At 42.8% G+C, this 17,248-nt stretch overlaps 1 protein-coding gene across 1 annotated transcript; it reads right to left on the reverse strand.

Annotated features, from left to right (window-relative positions):
• Positions 1-7,172: 7,172 nt before the first annotated feature.
• LOC308672039 (endothelin-1-like) lies at positions 7,173-15,872 on the reverse strand. The gene is made up of 6 exons (XM_081334582.1): positions 15,516-15,872; positions 14,444-14,582; positions 12,570-12,689; positions 10,802-10,905; positions 8,659-8,797; positions 7,173-7,274 (listed from the first exon to the last, which is right to left on the reverse strand). The coding sequence occupies exons 1-6, from the start codon at positions 15,577-15,579 to the stop codon at positions 7,196-7,198; spliced, it is 645 nt and encodes a 214-aa protein (XP_081190708.1). The 5' UTR covers positions 15,580-15,872; the 3' UTR covers positions 7,173-7,195.
• Between the last annotated feature and the right edge of the window lie 1,376 nt (positions 15,873-17,248).

A 17,248-nucleotide genomic window follows, 5' to 3' on the forward strand; every position in this document is an offset into this window, starting at 1 on the left:
ATGCAGAAAGTCCTGGGTTCAATGTTCCAATTTCCATATGGGACTAAGAATTAGCCCTTGCTCAGCTATCGGAGAGCTATTACTAGATCTCCCAATTCAAAACAATTTGAGGGGCTGCCACGATGAAGAGGGGGGCAACCTATCCTCCATAGCACCTGAAGGCAGGACAAGAAGCAACGGTGGAAATTAATCAAGGAGAGAAGCAAACCATGAACTAAGGTGGAATTTCCTGACAGGACAATTAATCAGTGGAGCGACTTGCCTCCAGACATTATTAAGAAGAGATTGGACAACCATTTGTCTGAAATAGTAGTATAGTAGGGGGTTGGACTAGAAGACCTCCAAGTTCCCTTCCAACTCTGTTATTCTCTTAGTTATAATAAAGCTTCTCATCTGTATCCCTCATCTTTAAGGGCACTGTGGGAGATTTAAATGGAAATTCCCAGGCTAAACCTCCAAATGCTGACTCAGGGCATTGCCACTATGGCTTCATCAGCATGTTTCTGCCATATTTCAGAGATTTCATTGTTAAAGAGACCATTCAAGATGCTACCACAAGCATTTTTCAGAGATATCTATGGTGGAAGTTAACATCTGCAAAATGAAAGGTGCACTGCACGCATGTACAAAAGGGATAGGATTTTAATGGCAACATCTTGCAGATCTTGATCCCCACTGAAGATCTACCTGGTTACCTCAACACAAATCATCTTAATTAGTGTCATGTAGAATAATTCCCTTGATTTATTTTTCCCACCATTCTTAATGTGCCAAATTTCTTCCTAAGGAGAAGCACATTTAGATTATCTTCTTATGGTGGAGAGCAGAATTTTTGCACAAAGGGGAAGGTATGAATGGTCTGTCTTTCATTATAAGAACATCTCTCTAGTCATCCACAATCTCCTCAGAATAACAGAGTTGGAAGGGACCTTAGAGGTCTTCTAGTCCAACCCCCTGCTCAGGCAGGAAACTCTATGCCATTTCAGACAAATGGCTGTCCAATCTCTTCTTAAAAACCTCCAGTGTTGGAGTACCCACAATTCTGGAGGCAAGTCATTCCACTGATTGTTCTCATTGTCAGGAAATTTCACCTTAGTTCTCTCCTTGATTAGTTTCCACCCGTTGCTTCTTGTCCTGCCTTCAGGTGCTTTGGAGAATAGCTTGATTCCCTCTTCTTTGTGGCCACCCCTCAAATATTGGAAGACTGTTATCATGTCACCCCTGTCCTTGGAGTTCAACCATGAGGTTGTTGCAGATGATGATGCAATAAAATAGAGTAGAGTAGAGTAGAGTAGAGTAGAGTAGAGTAGAGTAGAGTAGAACCTTGGAGGTCTTCTAGTCCAGCTCCCTGCTCAAACAGAAGAACCTATACCATTTCAGACAAGTGACAATCTCGTCTTAAAGACCTCCAGTGATGGAGCGCCCATGATTTCTGAAGGCAAGCTGTTCCTGGTTAATTGTCCTCACTGTTAGGAAGTTTGTCCTTAATTCCAGGTTGCTTCTCTCTTTGATCAGTTTCCAACCATTGTTTCTTGTCCTGCCCTCTGGTGCTTTGGAGAATAGTTTGACACCCTTTTCTTTGTGGTAGCTCCTCAAATACTGGAATACTGCTATCATGTTATTTATTTATTTATTATTTTAATTCCATTTATATCCCGCCCTTCTCCGAAGACTCAGGGCGGCTTACAAGCTTAGCAGTAGCCTTCATTCTATGTATATGCCTGCTTGTTAGGGCTTTCACACACACCCCAAGCGGCATTATTACAAAGTCAGCTTATTGCCCCCAACAATCTGGGTCCTCATTTTACCTACCTCAGAAGGATGGAAGGCTGAGTCAACCTTGAGCCTGGTGGGATGCGAACCTGCACTAATTGCAGGCAGCTGGTGTTACTTAAGGAGGCATTAGCCCACTGCTCCACCAAGGCCCCTGTTTCTTCTTTTCTTTAGACTAGCTAAACCAAAGTCCTGCAGCTGTTCTTCATATGTTTTAATCTCCAGGCTTTTGATCATTTTAATTGCTCTTCTCTGAACTTTTTCCAAAGTCTCAACATTACCTTATCACTAACTAATTATAAGAACATGACCCATGAGGCTCTCCAAAGCTTTTCTGAATGTTACTGATTTGTACCTACTCAACATCTTGGTATACAATTTATAGCTATAACAAAGAGTTCTTTCTGTTCAGTGATTCACAGGTTCCCAATGTTGCACATCCTTCTTCAAAAGACAGCATTTAAGATACCCAGCAAAGGCAGGTAGGTGGCTGGACTGAAGTTAACCGACTGAGATGTTTGGCATTTGAAGCTAAGAACATCCTTCCCATCCTTTCCCAACCTGGTTTTTATGAGGTTCCTTACTACCAAAGAAAATATTAATTTCAGATTGACTCCCCTGATCATTTGATCAACATTTTATCAGAGATGCCAAAGCCTTTATGACTCATTAGGAACAGATTATTAATTGTGTGTTAAGAGGAAGGAGCTGATTAATTAGGGTAAAGTTAAAGGCCATTCTGGAGATTGCTCTTCTGACCTCAAATCTTTAATCGTTGGTTGAGAAATACTAACTGGGTTCATATAGGGGGAAAAAATCCTCAGGGTTTGTAAATAGCAAAATGAAATGGTGCCTCATTCAAGGCCTTAGTTCATGTTAGTCTTTAGGGAGCTGGCCAAGCTGAGTCCAAGATAAGAGATACTTTTGTTATCAACATTTTAAAATTGATTATTTATTATTACTGCTCTTGTAATAGCTGTAAACTGCCTAGAGCCCGTGAGGCTTGAGGATGAAGTGTGTTAATAAATCAGAAATGGGTAACGAAATTGAAAAAGCCTCTGCAGTTCAACTTGCATATCAGACTAAATTCCAACCCAGGTTAGCAAATATAATTGCTGTGTTCACATAACATGCCATGCCTAAGCAAATAAGCTATGTTATGGTTTAATTTAATGGCCTGATGCAGACAACTTACTAGGTCAAAGTCTGAATTCCTATAGCACGCTCAACAACCACAAATTGCCTAATTTTATTTTCAACAGAATGTCTAGAAATGGCCTTGGGAGACAGGAAGGAGAGTTGCAGACTGGATAACAGGTGCGTAAAAGGTATTTCAGCTCAGAAGGAGGGAGGGTGTGGGAAACATTTCAGAAGAGACCCTCCCGGGTTTTCTGGAAAGGAAAAGGAAAAGCAGGGAGAAATACTTTCCCTCTTCCAAGATTCTGTTAATGTAAATTTGCAGTAAAGATACAGCTAGTAATCCTGGCTGTGCTTCTTATTTGGACTACCTTGCAGGGCTGGAACAATTATGATGTACAAACATAACCATATCAAAGGCATTTATTTCCATTTACAGTATATGGTTATTGTGTAATGCAGTGTAGTGTAGTGTAGTGCAGTGAAAGAAACATTGAAAGACAGATCTTCTGGAGATGTATTAATATGCACAGATAGATAGCAGATGCTGTTAGCTGTCGCAATAACACCTATAAAGACTTTTGAGAAGTTGCTTGAATTCCTCCTCTCCTATTTTCTTAGAAGGCACATTGGGGATGCTCAGGTCATTAGCAAGGAACTTTGGGGGAGATGACCATACATAATACAGAATAACAAAGTTGGAAGGGACCTTGGAGGCCATCTAGTCCAACCCCCTGCTCAGGCAGGAAACCCTATACCATTTCAGACAAATGGTGGTCCAACCTCTTCTTAAAAACCTCCAGCGTTGGAGCATTCACAACCTCTGGAGGCAGGTTGTTCCACCGTTTAATTGTTCTCACTGTCAGGAAGTTTCTCCTTAGTTCTAGGTTGCATCTCTCTTTGGTTAGTTTCCATCCGTTGCTTCTTGTCCTGCCCTCAGGCGCTTGGGAGAATAGCTTGACTCCTTTGTGACAGACTAGGCAGGTAATAAGGCTTTGAGAAAGCTACACACAACCACAAAGTTAAATACAGGCCGTCCTCAACTTACAATGGTTCTGTTAGTGACAGTTCAAAGTCACAACAGCACTGAAAAAGGCGCCTTAAGACCGTTTCTCACACTTATGACTGTTGCAGCATTCCTGTGGTCATGTGATCAAAATTCAGACACTTGGCAACTGACTCATATTTGAGCAACAGAAATTTTGGGCTCACTTGTGGTCATAAGTCAAAGACTGCCTGTAATGAAGTTGGTCAACAATTACCATTAATGTCTCTCATTAGCATACTAATCCAAAAACCAACCAACTGTATTTTGCCTTAATATAATGGTTGAACCCAGGCTTGGGTTGTTTTTGTGACAACTGGCTAATGTAATTCCTCTCTTTAAAACCTACATTTATTGAATCTCCTCATACCCCTGAATAAGAAAGATAGAAAAATTGGTCTGGGATTTTTTTATTATTATTTTTTTACAAATAAAAGTTTGCATTTTAGAGTAAAAAAAAGTTTGAAACAATAAATATATCTACATATATCTACACGTCTATTCAAGCCTTGGAATGCTACATAAAGAAGGTGCATGCAAATATGGACAGAGGGAGACGGCAGATAAGTTCAACTTTCCCATAACATCTTTTGTTGCATAAATCTAGGAATGTACAGAATGAGGCCCTTTTGCTCATTTTTGTGCAAGGCAGTAGATTATTATTATTATTTTTTTTGAGGGAGGCTGAACAAAATCTGCTTAAGTGCAAAAGTAAAACAGACCCTCTTGGTTTTTAGAAAAATATACATTGTGCTCGATGCTGTCATATCCAAGAAAACATTTGAAGCAATGTTTTTTAAGAGCTATACAGAGAGAGAACTTTAAAACCACAATCACCATAGAAACAAGCTAGGATAAGAGCTTCTCAGCCAGATTGCATATCCTACCACGTGTTTCTTTGGACATTATGGTTCATAACCGAAGCTAAACCTCGTAAGAAAAGCAGCTAAAGTGTCCTGTGATTTAGACAAGGAAGGAATTCCCTTCAATGAAAATGAGACGAAATGCTTATTTCCTGAATAAACTAAAAAAAAAAGTCTCATAGAGCAAATGAACAATCTTTGATGGACTTTTGTTATAACACAAAAGTATGGAGATGATGCCTACATTCTTAAGTGGAGTTGTGGCAATTAACCTGGTTAAACTATTCTTGATCCCTTATGGCATTTTAAATAAGGAATACTCAACTTAGCTTCCCCTTCTCCTTGTATTTTTTTGGCTTGGATCATATGGGTAGGCAAGACTTCAAGTCCCAGAATTCCTGAGCCAGCCATGCTGAGGGGAAAGGAGAGGTTTCCAAGCTGAGCCATGCTGGCTCAGGAATTCTGGGAGTTGAAGTCCACGGGTCATAAAAGAGCCAAGGTTGTCTACCCCTGGCTTGGGAAAAAAGAAGGTACCCCAAAGAAGGTTGCATCTGTCTCATTCTCAGATGTACAGGTAGTCCTCGTCTTACAACAGTTTGCTTAGTGAGCGTTCGAAGTTACAGCACTGAAAAAAGTGACTTATGATCATTTTTCAAACTTATGACCATTGCAGCATCCCCAGGGTCACAGGATTTACATTCGGATGCTTGACAAGTGACTCACATTTAAGACGGTTTTGATCCCCTTTTGCGACCTTCTGACAAGCCAAGTCAACGGGAAAACCAGGTTCACTTAACAACTGCGTTACTAATTTAACAACTTAAGCGATTCACTGAACAACTGTGGCAAGAAAGATCGTCAAATGGGGCAAAACTCACTGAACAACCGTCCTGCTTAGCAACAGATGTGGGGGGGCTCAACTGTGGTCGTAAGTTGAGGACTAGTTATATTGACAGAAAAATAAAGAGGAATTTGGACAGGACAGTCTTGGGGGAAGCTGTTTGATTCCCACAAGCAAACTACCTCTAAAATCAAATGCCAGAAGAGCATAACCAAGTTCTAGGGAAGTGGGTGGGAAGGACTTTCTTTGCATTATCACATTTGAGGTTATACATATTGTGTTTCCCCCAAATACTTCTGGATGCATAAAATGCCAGCTCTCCACCTGGGCATTTTCTGGGAACCCCATGGACAATCTTCACCCAACAAAGAGGCACAGGAGGAGGAGCAACATCAAGGAGCAGGAGAAAAAGGGGGAGAGATGTTTTCTCCTGTTCAGTACGATCTTTGGAATAACAGGGGAACTGTTCCATTCGGAGTGGTGCTCCTTGTTCATCCCAGTCCCAGCTTTTTGTAGACATTTCCTTCTTCTCACTCAACGTCCTTTGACTCCTTAATAGAGGAGCACCTTTGAAAATGGAGGAATCCATTCACTAAGACAAGGAGAATCCTTAAGGTCCCTGCTGATCCCTTTGTCTTCAGGAAGCTCTTTTCCCATGGAAGACCTTGATATCTTGGAGAGAGTTTTCTGGAAAATTCAGTTCCGGAAAGAATACGTTCCTGTGAATTATACAATCAAATAAATAGTCAACATTATGTCTACAGCCCATGAATATTCACTGAAGTTTATATTTAACTTTGGGAGCTCAGGAGTCCAAGAGGAACAACACGCGACAGCCTAAACCAGGGGTCTTCAAACTTGGCCCTTTTATGACTTGTGGACTTCAACTCCCAGAATTCCTCAGCCAGCGTGCCTGTCCACAAGTCATAAAAGGGCCAAGTTTGAAGACCCCTGTCCTAAACCATGCAAGCAAATATAATTGTGAACGCCCAGCAAAACATATTATGGCTTAATCAGAGACCTGATTCTGAAAATATATTAAGAGTGGCTGAGTTCCCATCACATATTGAGGCATCTTGCAGCATGTTGTCCACAGTTTCCTTACTCTTTTAGGGGAGATTTCGGTATTAGGAAGACCGCATTAAGTCAATGGGGAAATGAGTTTATCAGCAAAGGAGATCTGCTTTCCCAAAGATTGGACAACCATTTGTCTGAAATGGTCTCCTTATTGAGCAGAAGACCTCTGAGGAGAAGACCTCCAACTCTGTCATTCTGTTAAAACAGATATTCAGCTGGCCTACACTCTAGATTGGAGAGAGAGGGATTTCTGACAGAGAACTAGCAAAAGGAGTTCCCCATTTCCAAAATGTCAAGAGGAGGGTGAGCGATGACGATTAAAACTCTGGTCCAAAGCATTTTGCAGATCTTCATCTTTGCCCAATGTGACTGGATATGCAGTGAAATCCCTACACTATACAAATATTAAAAAATTCACAACTAGACCTTTTACCTGAAAACTTTCCGAACTTCAACTTGTCAAGCTTGGGATTTCTGCTGTGAAAGAAGCTTTGCCAACATTCCTGTGTCCTTGAGCAGCTGAATTTTGGGGGGATTTCTGGAAAAAAAAAGGCCAAGGTGAGTCCCATAAGAAAGAGTACTGAGAATGGAAAAATAAAGAGAAAGAGAGAAGATATTATTTTTTCTTAAATATTTAAATTACTTTTTTAACAGCTTTGATTTCACTCTGCAAGCTTTCTCTCCTTTCTCTTCCTCTCTATGTGTGTGTCTGTATATTTGTGTGTGTGTGTGTGTGTGTGTGTGTGTGTGTGTTTAACAAAGGATCCAATTCTTAGAAACGTTTATAGCTGGATTCACTTATGCAAGATCTTCTAACAACCCAGTTTAATGATCATTACGGTAAAAAGATGAAAGGATATTTTTTTACTACATTGCCATTCCAGTTACTGTATTGTTATTATATTGTATATTTCAACAGAAGTGTTTTCTTCATAAGATCTAGTTGGGTGTCTAAAAGGACACGATGACACTAGTGATTTGGATTTCTCAAGAAAAATATGTATAATGTTCAACAAATTAATGTAGGAATAGGCGACTGGAGACTTTTCACTGTTTTGGACTACCACAGCGATCATTCTCAGAGAGTATGTGTGTGCCTGATCAAGAGACCTAAAGAAGACATTATAAAGAATAGCCCTTCGGGGTTCAAACTATTCTACCCTATTGTGTTTTTAAAAAGGAGATTTCCATGTAATCCACAGGTATCCTAAAGCAGGGGTCTGCAACCTTGACAACTTTAAGACTTGTGGACTTCAGCTCCCAGAATTCCTCAGCCAGCTATGGGAGCTGAAGTCCACAAGTCTTAAAATTGTCAAGGTTGCAGACCCCTGTCCTAGAGAATGCATGAGGAGGCAGGTGCCATAATAATAAAAGTGATGTTTTTGTGGTTTCTACCAAGTATCTATGATGACTTCCATGGGCCCATGTTGCTTGTGGCAAAGTTCACATACAGGTGTGTGTGAACAAAGTTATAATGGGCTTTATTTCAGTTTAGCTGAAAATGCTGTATGAACCCAGCCATTGTGAACTTTATAGCTTATTGAGATGATCCTTCTCAGAAGGAGAACAATAGCAACATAGATTCCATTCTGACAACTAGGATCCAGCAATGGAGGCTTGGCAGAAACAGAGACCATTCTTGTAGATTTTGACCATGAAATAGATATATGTCCACACAGCCTACCACCCATTACAATAAAGAAATCCAAATGGGAGGGTGCTAACCTGCTCGGAGAAGCCCCATGAAAGCTGGATCTGCTCAAGAGGAAGTCACTAGCCACTGCAAGGTTTTAGACAAATGTGTTTCAACCTAGATATGCTAGAGATTGGAACTTGAATTTTGTGCATGAAAAGGCAGACTTTTGCTATACTAAACTCAGGGACCCTCCAAACTTTTTCAAAAACCTAAGAGCTTCACTTACCCTGCTATGTTGCCCCAGTTGATATTTTGATGGCAGAAATAGAGGCACTCCTTGTCCATCAAGCTGACACAAGAACATCTCTTGGTTCTCGGGTGCTGACTGTTGATTGCTATGCGGTGGGATTCTGTCGTTGCCTGGCCTGTTTGTACGTCCAGAGGAAAGGAAAGAGCAGAGAAGATGAATCAGTCACAGCAGCTCTGGCTGGGAAGAGCCAGGAAGGCATCTTGGTATGTAAACAGAGTGATTAGCCTGCCCCCTAGGTTTCCAGCTTAACAGTTTTATAGCAGCCTTGGATAATGCCCGAGATTACAAGATCATAAATGTTGTGTTCTGAGTGTTATTCACTCAGGATGTTTACGGGCCCCATGGCTCTTTGGCATGGCTCAGCAAGAAAGCAGAAGCCGAAAGTGATACTGAACATCTAGACTAGTTTGGCCTGTGTTCCCAATGCCTCATGTTTACCAGTAGAGATGGCTTCATTAGCTGGAGAGGTGGATTCATTAGCAAATGAGATCGACACCCCCAAGAACTGTCAGAGCATGGTTAGAGGGAGTCGGATAATAGTTCTCTGTTTGGCTTTTTTCCTTTCTAACTTCTGTCACAATCACACAAAGCGGGGCAAGCTAGAAGTGGGTCAAAGCATGTCAAAAAACCTGAGCCCTTTTAAAAGTATTATTCTGCCTTTGAGAGGGTTGCAAACAAAAGCCAAGTCTTTCCCCCCACCCCAAAAAGATAGCAACCCAGAGGAGGGAGAGGGAGAGGCAGGGGGTTTTAGTCATTGGGTTTTGTGCTAAGAGTAGTATCAGAGGAGCCTGCAAAGCCAAACTTGACTAGAGCTGCTTCCTCCTAAAAGCAGAAAACCAAGTTTGGCTTCAATGCATCATCAAAATGGGGATGGGAAAAATGTTGAACCTTGCTAGTCATAGCAATCCTTTGGAAGGTATCATTCTCACATCTATCTCAGCTGATGCTCTTCCTTAGTTCTTCTGAATTATTCTGGGAACGGAGGGCAAAGGAGCGTCAATGCTCATCTGGGATGACCTTTATGAATCCCTGAGATTCCCATGTCTGCATTGGAAGGGACACTTTATTATTCATTACATAACTTCATTCTCTTTTCTCCTTTTGAGTCTCGCAACTGAAGGCCGAAAGCAAAGAGTTGGAGAAAATAGTTCTTTCCTGCTGTGAAACCTGCCTCTCCCTCCCCTGAAAATATGCCTTACCACTTCATTCTGAACAAATCAGTTTTCAATAACTGACAGATTTAAGTCGGAAGTAAGGAAGCCTACTGCCTCCTGACGAACTACATGTTGGCCACCCTGTGCTGAAAGATGGGAGTTCAACACTGTACGGAAGGGCCCTACACTCTAGATTGGAGGGAAAATAACCTAATCATAGGGCTAAAAGGACCTGTGGTCTTTAATCCAACACCCTGCTCAAGCAGGAGACCCTATACCAGGGGTAGGCAACCTTGGTTCTTTTATGACTCGTGGACTTCAACTCCCAGAATTCCTGAGCCAGCATGGCTCAGCTTGGAAACCTCTCCCTTTCCCCTCAGCATGGCTGGCTCAGGAATTCTGGGAGTTGAAGTCCATGAGTCATAAAGTGACCTAGGCCTAGGCCAGGGGTAGGCTACCTTGGCTCTTTTATGACTCGTGGACTTCAACTCCCAGAATTCCTGAGCCAGCCTGGCTCAGCTTGGAAACCTCTCCCTTTCCCCTCAGCACGGCTGGCTCAGGAATTCTGGGAGTTGAAGTCCACGAGTCATAAAAGAGCCAAGGTTGCCTACCCCTGCCCTACACCATTGCAGACAAATGCCTGTCCAATCTTTTCTTTAAAATCTCCAGTGATGGAACACCCACAACTTCTGAAGGCAAGCTGTTCCACTGGTTAATAGTTCTCCCTGTCAGAAAATTTCTCCTTAGTTCTAGAAGGATTTCTAAAGGGACTTCTGACAGAGAATTAGCAAAAGGAGTTCTCCATTTCCAAAACTTCAAGAGGAAGGTGAGCAGTGACTATTATAACTCTACTCCAAAGTTTTTTTGCAGAACTTCAGACATGCCCAGTGTGAGTGGATGTGCAGCAGAATCACTACAAAATCTTTTAATACAAGTATTAAAAGACTCACAAGTAGACTTTTTACCTGAAAACTTTCCAGAGTTCAACTTGCCAAGCTTGGTATTTCTGCTCTGACGAAGCTTTGCCAACATTCCTGTATCCATGGGCAGCTGAATTTTCGGGGGATCTCTGGAAAAACAAGGCCAAAGTGAGTCCCATAAGAGAAAATACTGAGAAGGGCAAAATAAAGAGAAAGGGGGATGGTATTAATATTTCTTAAACATGTATTTGAGTTGCTTTTTTAAAAGCTTTGTTTTTCTCTCCTCTTTCTCATCCTTTCTTTGTTCGTCTGTTTCTCTCTCTCTCTCCATCCCTCCCTCTCCCCATGTGTGTGTGCATGTGCGCACACGTGTGCATGTATGTTTTTAACAGAGGAAGGATCCAATACTTTGAAAAGTTTATAACTGAATTTACTTATGCAAGATTTTCTAAGAATCCAGTTTAATGATCATAACAGTAAAAAGATGAAAGGACATTTTTAATAGATTGCCATTCCACTTATTGTAAAGAATCTAAAGAGTAGCTCCTCTGGGTTAAAATTGTTCTAAAATTGTTCTAAAATTGTCTTTTATAGGAGGGAATTTCAGTGTAATCTATGGGAGTCCACAGAGTAGGCATGTGGGGGCAAATGACATAATAATAAATGTGATGTTTTTGTGGTTTCCACCAAGTATCTACAATGACCTCCATGGGGCAGCTTTGCTAGTGGCAATGTTCCCACACCACAATAAGTTACAATGGGCTTTATTTGGCTTTGGCTAAGAATGTTGTATAAACTCAGCCACTGTGAGCTCCATCACTGGAGATTTTTAAGAAGAGACTGGACAGTCACCTGTCTGAGATGGTATAGGTTCTCCTGCTTGAGCAGGGGACTGGACTAGAAGACCTCCAAGGTCCCTTCCAACTCCTACTCTACTCTACTCTACTCTACTCTACTCTACTCTACTCTACTCTACTCTACTCTACTTCTATTCTATTCTATTCTATTCTATTCTATTCTATTCTATTCTATTCTATTCTATTCTATTCTATTCTATTCATAGCTTTTTGGGATGGCCTTCTCGTAAGGAGATCAATAGCTGATCAACAATGTAGATTCCATTCTGGGATTTAGCATCCAACAGTGGAGACATGGCAGAAACAGAGACCATTCTTTTAGATTCTGATCATGAAATAGACATTTGTCCACCCAGCTATCATCTGCTACAACATAGGAATCCAAATAGGAGGATGCTAACTTGCTTGGAGGAACCCTAGGAAAGCTGGGTCTGCTCAAGAGTAAGTCACTACTCTAAGTAGCCTGTTATAAGTGATCAGCCCCAACTATACCTGCATGAAGGATGGGAGCTCTCAATACTTTAGTCTCCCGAAAACACTGCAATGTTGGAATAGCTTTCCTGCTAGCCTCTCGGTGTATATCTGTCCATACCTGGATTTACTTTGCTTCAAAATAACATTGTCTTAGTGGTTTAATCCTGTGCACTTTGATTCCTAGTGTAGAATTTGCAAACTTTGAACCCTGGACTGGACTATGACTATGCCTTTGCCAAATAAGCCTATTGAAAGTAGCTCTTCTATATTCAACTTGGTCTGATGTCTCTAAGTATTTTGGGATGTTTGGCATAATGGGCAAATAAATTGAGATACTTGCTGAAGTGAGAAAATTTAATCGTAGGCTGATTCAAGGAAATTTCCATCCTGTATAGCGTTCCCTCTATCAATCTCCCAAGAACCTTTGTTGTATATATCAGGGTTAGGATTAGGGATATACTCTTGCTTTTTATACTACTTACTGAGGGTTGCCACGACAGAAAGTTGCACAGATGGTGTCCTTGACATGTGAGCACTCACATCTGGGGAGGGACCTCTTCTTTCGTGCTTTAGGACTTCCTAGCCCATAAGGTACAGAGTGGCTGATTGTGAAAGAAGAAAGCAACAGTCAAGTTAATCTCCGTGATTGGTTGGAAAGACATTTATGATATAGGTTTGGTCAGTAGCCAAGGAAATTGAACAACAGCTAGACATCTCTGTGGTCACTATGAGAGAGAACAATCTCCTTGCTCCAGATACGCTAAGCCATGGGGGTATTCAGTTGGCCTTGAATAATCTGATTTAGAATCTCTGCTGAAGAGATTTGCAAATTGTGGTTTGTGGCTTGGCAAATAAATCCTCATCTCACATTAGGACAGAAAACCCAATGCAATTTCCCTGGCACTGGATGCTTGGACCTAGACCAAGGATGGATGTCTCTCCAAAGGCAGTTGGACTACAGCTCCTATCATCCCTGATCCATGGCCATGTTACGTGGGATTAACAGGAGCAGGAGGACACAGCATTGCTAATCCAGATTAGGTTATATACGTGGGGTATCTCTGGAATTCATATGAAAAAACAATTACTTTAAGCACAGTTAATTTTAATGAGACCCAAGCATAACTAAAGGGCAGGGCTATGGAACAATGGTTGACTTGTTGTTCTTCATGCATAAGGTCACAGTTTCAATCAGTGGCATTTTCTGAAGTAGCTGTGATCAGTCCAATGAACAATCTTGGGTTGGAGGACCCGATTGTCGGAGTGGACAAAAAGTTGCTTTCTCTGCTCCTATGATGTCTACCAAGTTACATAGCTTAAAGTTCTCCAGGCAAATTTCTGGAGGATAAAGCTATCAATGATGCACAAGGGTGTCTGGATGGGGGATTATTTCCAAAACCAGAGGTGGTGTCCATAAGTCTGAAGCAGCAGGTTCCCTTAAGTTCTTTTTATGGGCTTCCATCAGCATCTAACTGATCAGGATAGGAACAGGACGCTTGGCTCAAAGGGCCCTGGATCTGATCCAGTTGGATTCCTCTCATACAGGCAGTCCTCAACTCACAACCATTTGAATTTACAATGGCACTGGGGGGGAAAATGACTTGCAACCAGTCTTTGCACTTACCACTGTCACAGCATCCCAGCATTCACCTGCTTAATGACTGCAACCACTTCTGGCTGTAAGTCTAGAGTCAAGCAGGGTTGTACGCTGAGGACTAACTGTATTCCCTGCTGCCCTGTGCTACCTTTTCATATTGACCAATCTGGACTTTAAGAAGCTCATTTGTTTAAAAAGAAACCAATAAACTCTGATAAACGTTGCAGCTTCAGGTGACCTGCAGGGTCTGTTAGTCTCTTTCCACCCCCCAGCCTTTCCCCTTCTTAAAAGTAAAAAAATAAAACTGGAGAAAATGACATGCACCTTCCTCACTGGATTGTTACTCAAGACCGCAGGTTAGCAGGCATAATTAGAACCACACCTAAGCAAGTGCAGTCTGTTTGGCTTGGATCCTAAGCAGCTCAAGAGAGACTGTTGGGGGAACTGTTGGGGTCTTGCTATTTTGTGCAACCAGCCAACACCTTCTTGATCATTGTATGCATCTGAGGCTAATTCAGCCTTAACTTCCTAACAAACAACAAACAACCCTTTGAAGCATTTATATTTTCACCGATCACTGTGTAATCAGACAGTACTGCATTATAACCACTGTGCCACCACGGCTCAGAGATGTGTGTTTCCTGGACCTAGCTATGCTGGAGACTGGAACTCAAATTTGCTGCATGACAAGGTGGACTTTTGCTATACCAAGCCCTGGGACCCTGCACCCATTTTCAAAAACCTAAGAGCTTCACTTACCTTGGTGTATTGATCCAGATGATACCAAGATGGCAGAAATAGATGCACTCCTTGTCCATCCAGCTGGTACAAGAACATCTCTTGGTCCTCTGGTGCCGACTGTTGTTTCCCAGGAGGTGGGATTCTGCTGTCGCCTGGCCTGTTTGTACGTCCAGAGGAAAGGAAAGAGCAGAGAAGATGAATCAGTCACAGCAGCTCTGGCTGGGAAGAGCCAGGAACGCATCTTGGTATGTAAACAGAGTGATTAGCCTGCCCCCTAGTTTTCCAGCTTAACAGTTTTGTAGCAGCCACAGCCTTAGTTAATGCCCGAGATTGCAAGATCATAAATGTGGTGTTCTTTTATTTACTCAGGGTGTTTACGGACCCCACGGCTCTTTGGCATTGCTCAGCAAGAAACCAGAAGCCGAAAATGATACTGGATATCTCACGTAGGTGTACACTTTGACCCGTGTTCGCAAAGAGCCTCACGTTTATCAGTAGAGAGGTGGATTCATTAGCAAGTGAAATCAACACCCCCAAGTGGGAGCCGGTAATGGTTATGTCTTTGGCTTCTTTCCTTTCTAAATTTAGTCACAATCGCCTAAAGCGTGGGCAAGCTATGAGTATGTCAAAAGGAATGAGCCTTTATTTTTATTTTTGTATTATCCTTGCTTTGAGAAGATTTAAAAAAAAGGAAGTCTTTTTTCTTCTTCTCAAAAATAGCAAACCAGGAGAGGGAGGGGGGGGTTAATCACTGGGATTTATGCTAAGAGTAAAATCGGAGGAGCCTGCATCCCTGCAAAACCAAGCTTCACTAGAGCTTGCTTCCTCCAGCCTGCAGTCCCCTAAAAGCCAAGTTTGGTCCTGCTGCTCATTGGAGGATGGAGAAGGTGGTTAGCATCTGGCTGACAAGGAGGAGGGGGGGGGGGTGGTGGTCAAAAGCTATGGCTCCTTCCCAAGCAAAATGCATATTTTTTAAAAAAAAACAATAATAATAATAACAGCAGGATTTAAAACAGGCACAAAGAGAGCCCCGAAATAGTTATCCTTTTTTTAAAAAAAATAAAAATAAAAATCCTGACGGTTCTCTCACCTTCTGGCTGCAGGACACAGAGGGCGACTGCAAAAGAAAAGAAACAGGACAGATTGTTTACCATTGTGGCTACCTGGATTAAGGTAAGGCCAATTTGCTGCCCCTTTCCCTCCCCACAGCCGCCCAGAGACGCTTCTGAGGTCCCAGGGCTCCGCTGCAGGTGTTTTATAATCCTGCCGGCGGCGCGTCACAGGCGCCCGTGGGCCCGCCTCTCACCTCGCCCTCCCGGCGTGGGACGGGGGCGCCCTTCGGGTGGCGAGCCAAGGGGGCACCGAGCCAACCAATCGTCCCGTCGCTCTGCCGCCGCTGCCTTGCCTGGCGGATCAGGTTGCGCCTGTTCCCGCAGCATTCAGACGTTCGTCTGTCTCTCCCCCCCCCTCCGGGATAACTTCGGATTCATACAAGAAGCGACCCGAAGGTTGGAGGTGGCCGGACGCCGAAGCTATAATAGAGGGAAATCAGCGATCTCCGCCCTGGCTGACTCGTTGCTTGGATCTGGAGCACAGTCCCATCCTCCTTAGTTAGCCCTGCCGACTGGAGGAATGGGGGTTTCATTCAGAGTTGGGTTTGAAAGGCATGAATTAGGGTTGGAGGGGGGGGGGGGAAGGCAAGCTCGCATCCCATGAGTGGGTGACGGTTGGCAAGATGCCCCCTTCCTGCACCAGAATTCAGCTTGGGTGCTTTGTATTCTTTCAGCCCTCTAACGGTTTCTCTAACCATAGTTTACTCATTGAACCCAGTTGTCTGAGTGCAGAGAACCACAAATCAAGCAACCTCGTTTTCTCTCTTCCTAGCAATGAACTCCACAAATTGACATACACCATGCCTGTGCTTATATAGGTTGTACACACCTTTTGGAAGGAAGGAAGGAAGGAAGGAAGGAAGGAAGGAAGGAAGGAAGGAAGGAAGGAAGGAAGGAAGGAAGGAAGGAAGGAAGGAAGGAAGGAAGGAAGGAAGGAAGGAAGGAAGGGAGGGAGGGAGGGAGGGAGGGAGGGAGGGAGGGAGGGAGGGAGGGAAGGAGGGAAGGAAGGCTAAAAGGGTGCCATCTTCCATTTTCTCCCATGAATATCTCAGCATTTAGTGTTTGGAGATTACCGTAAATGTTCTAAGGGAAAAAAAGCACCTACCATTTTGAAGATAAATTTAAGCAGGAAATCCATCCATAGGGTCTAATGTCCTACCAGGTATGGTCCCCAGGGGGCAGCCTCATCTCTTGAAATTATCTAAATTCTGAAGGTCCTATGAGGGCCTAGCACCTCCTCAAAGTCCTTGAGATGATAAGCATACTCCTGTCTCCTTTCTGTTTCACCCAGCACTGCCTGTCAAGGTAGGCTGATAAACAGTACCAGGGTTGCTGAATGAAATGCTTAATGAAGTTTGAGCCATGCATGTATGTTCTCCTGTGTGCGTTCTGCTTCTATTTGCAAGCTTAAACCAAATTCACAACTTGCTCATATCACATTTAGATTCTCCCCATGACTATTTTGTTAAATCACATTGACTGTTCCACACTTTTAAGCACTTACCAGCTCTTATCTGTGAAGTTTTCAGTGCATGAAGGCCGGCCTGCCATCAGAAATCCCACCGTTGTTGTTTTTGTTGTTGCATCATTTGCAAACCGTGCACCATTCAGCCAAAGGATGTGATCTCACCCAACACTTCCCGTTTGCCCCCACACAGGGTCAAGCTCGAGGATCCAGCATTCCACAAAGCCACTGCCTTTATAGTAACCA

Source organism: Vipera berus (assembly GCF_964194415.1).
Source record: "Vipera berus genome assembly, chromosome: 9".
Lineage (NCBI taxonomy): Eukaryota > Metazoa > Chordata > Lepidosauria > Squamata > Viperidae > Vipera > Vipera berus.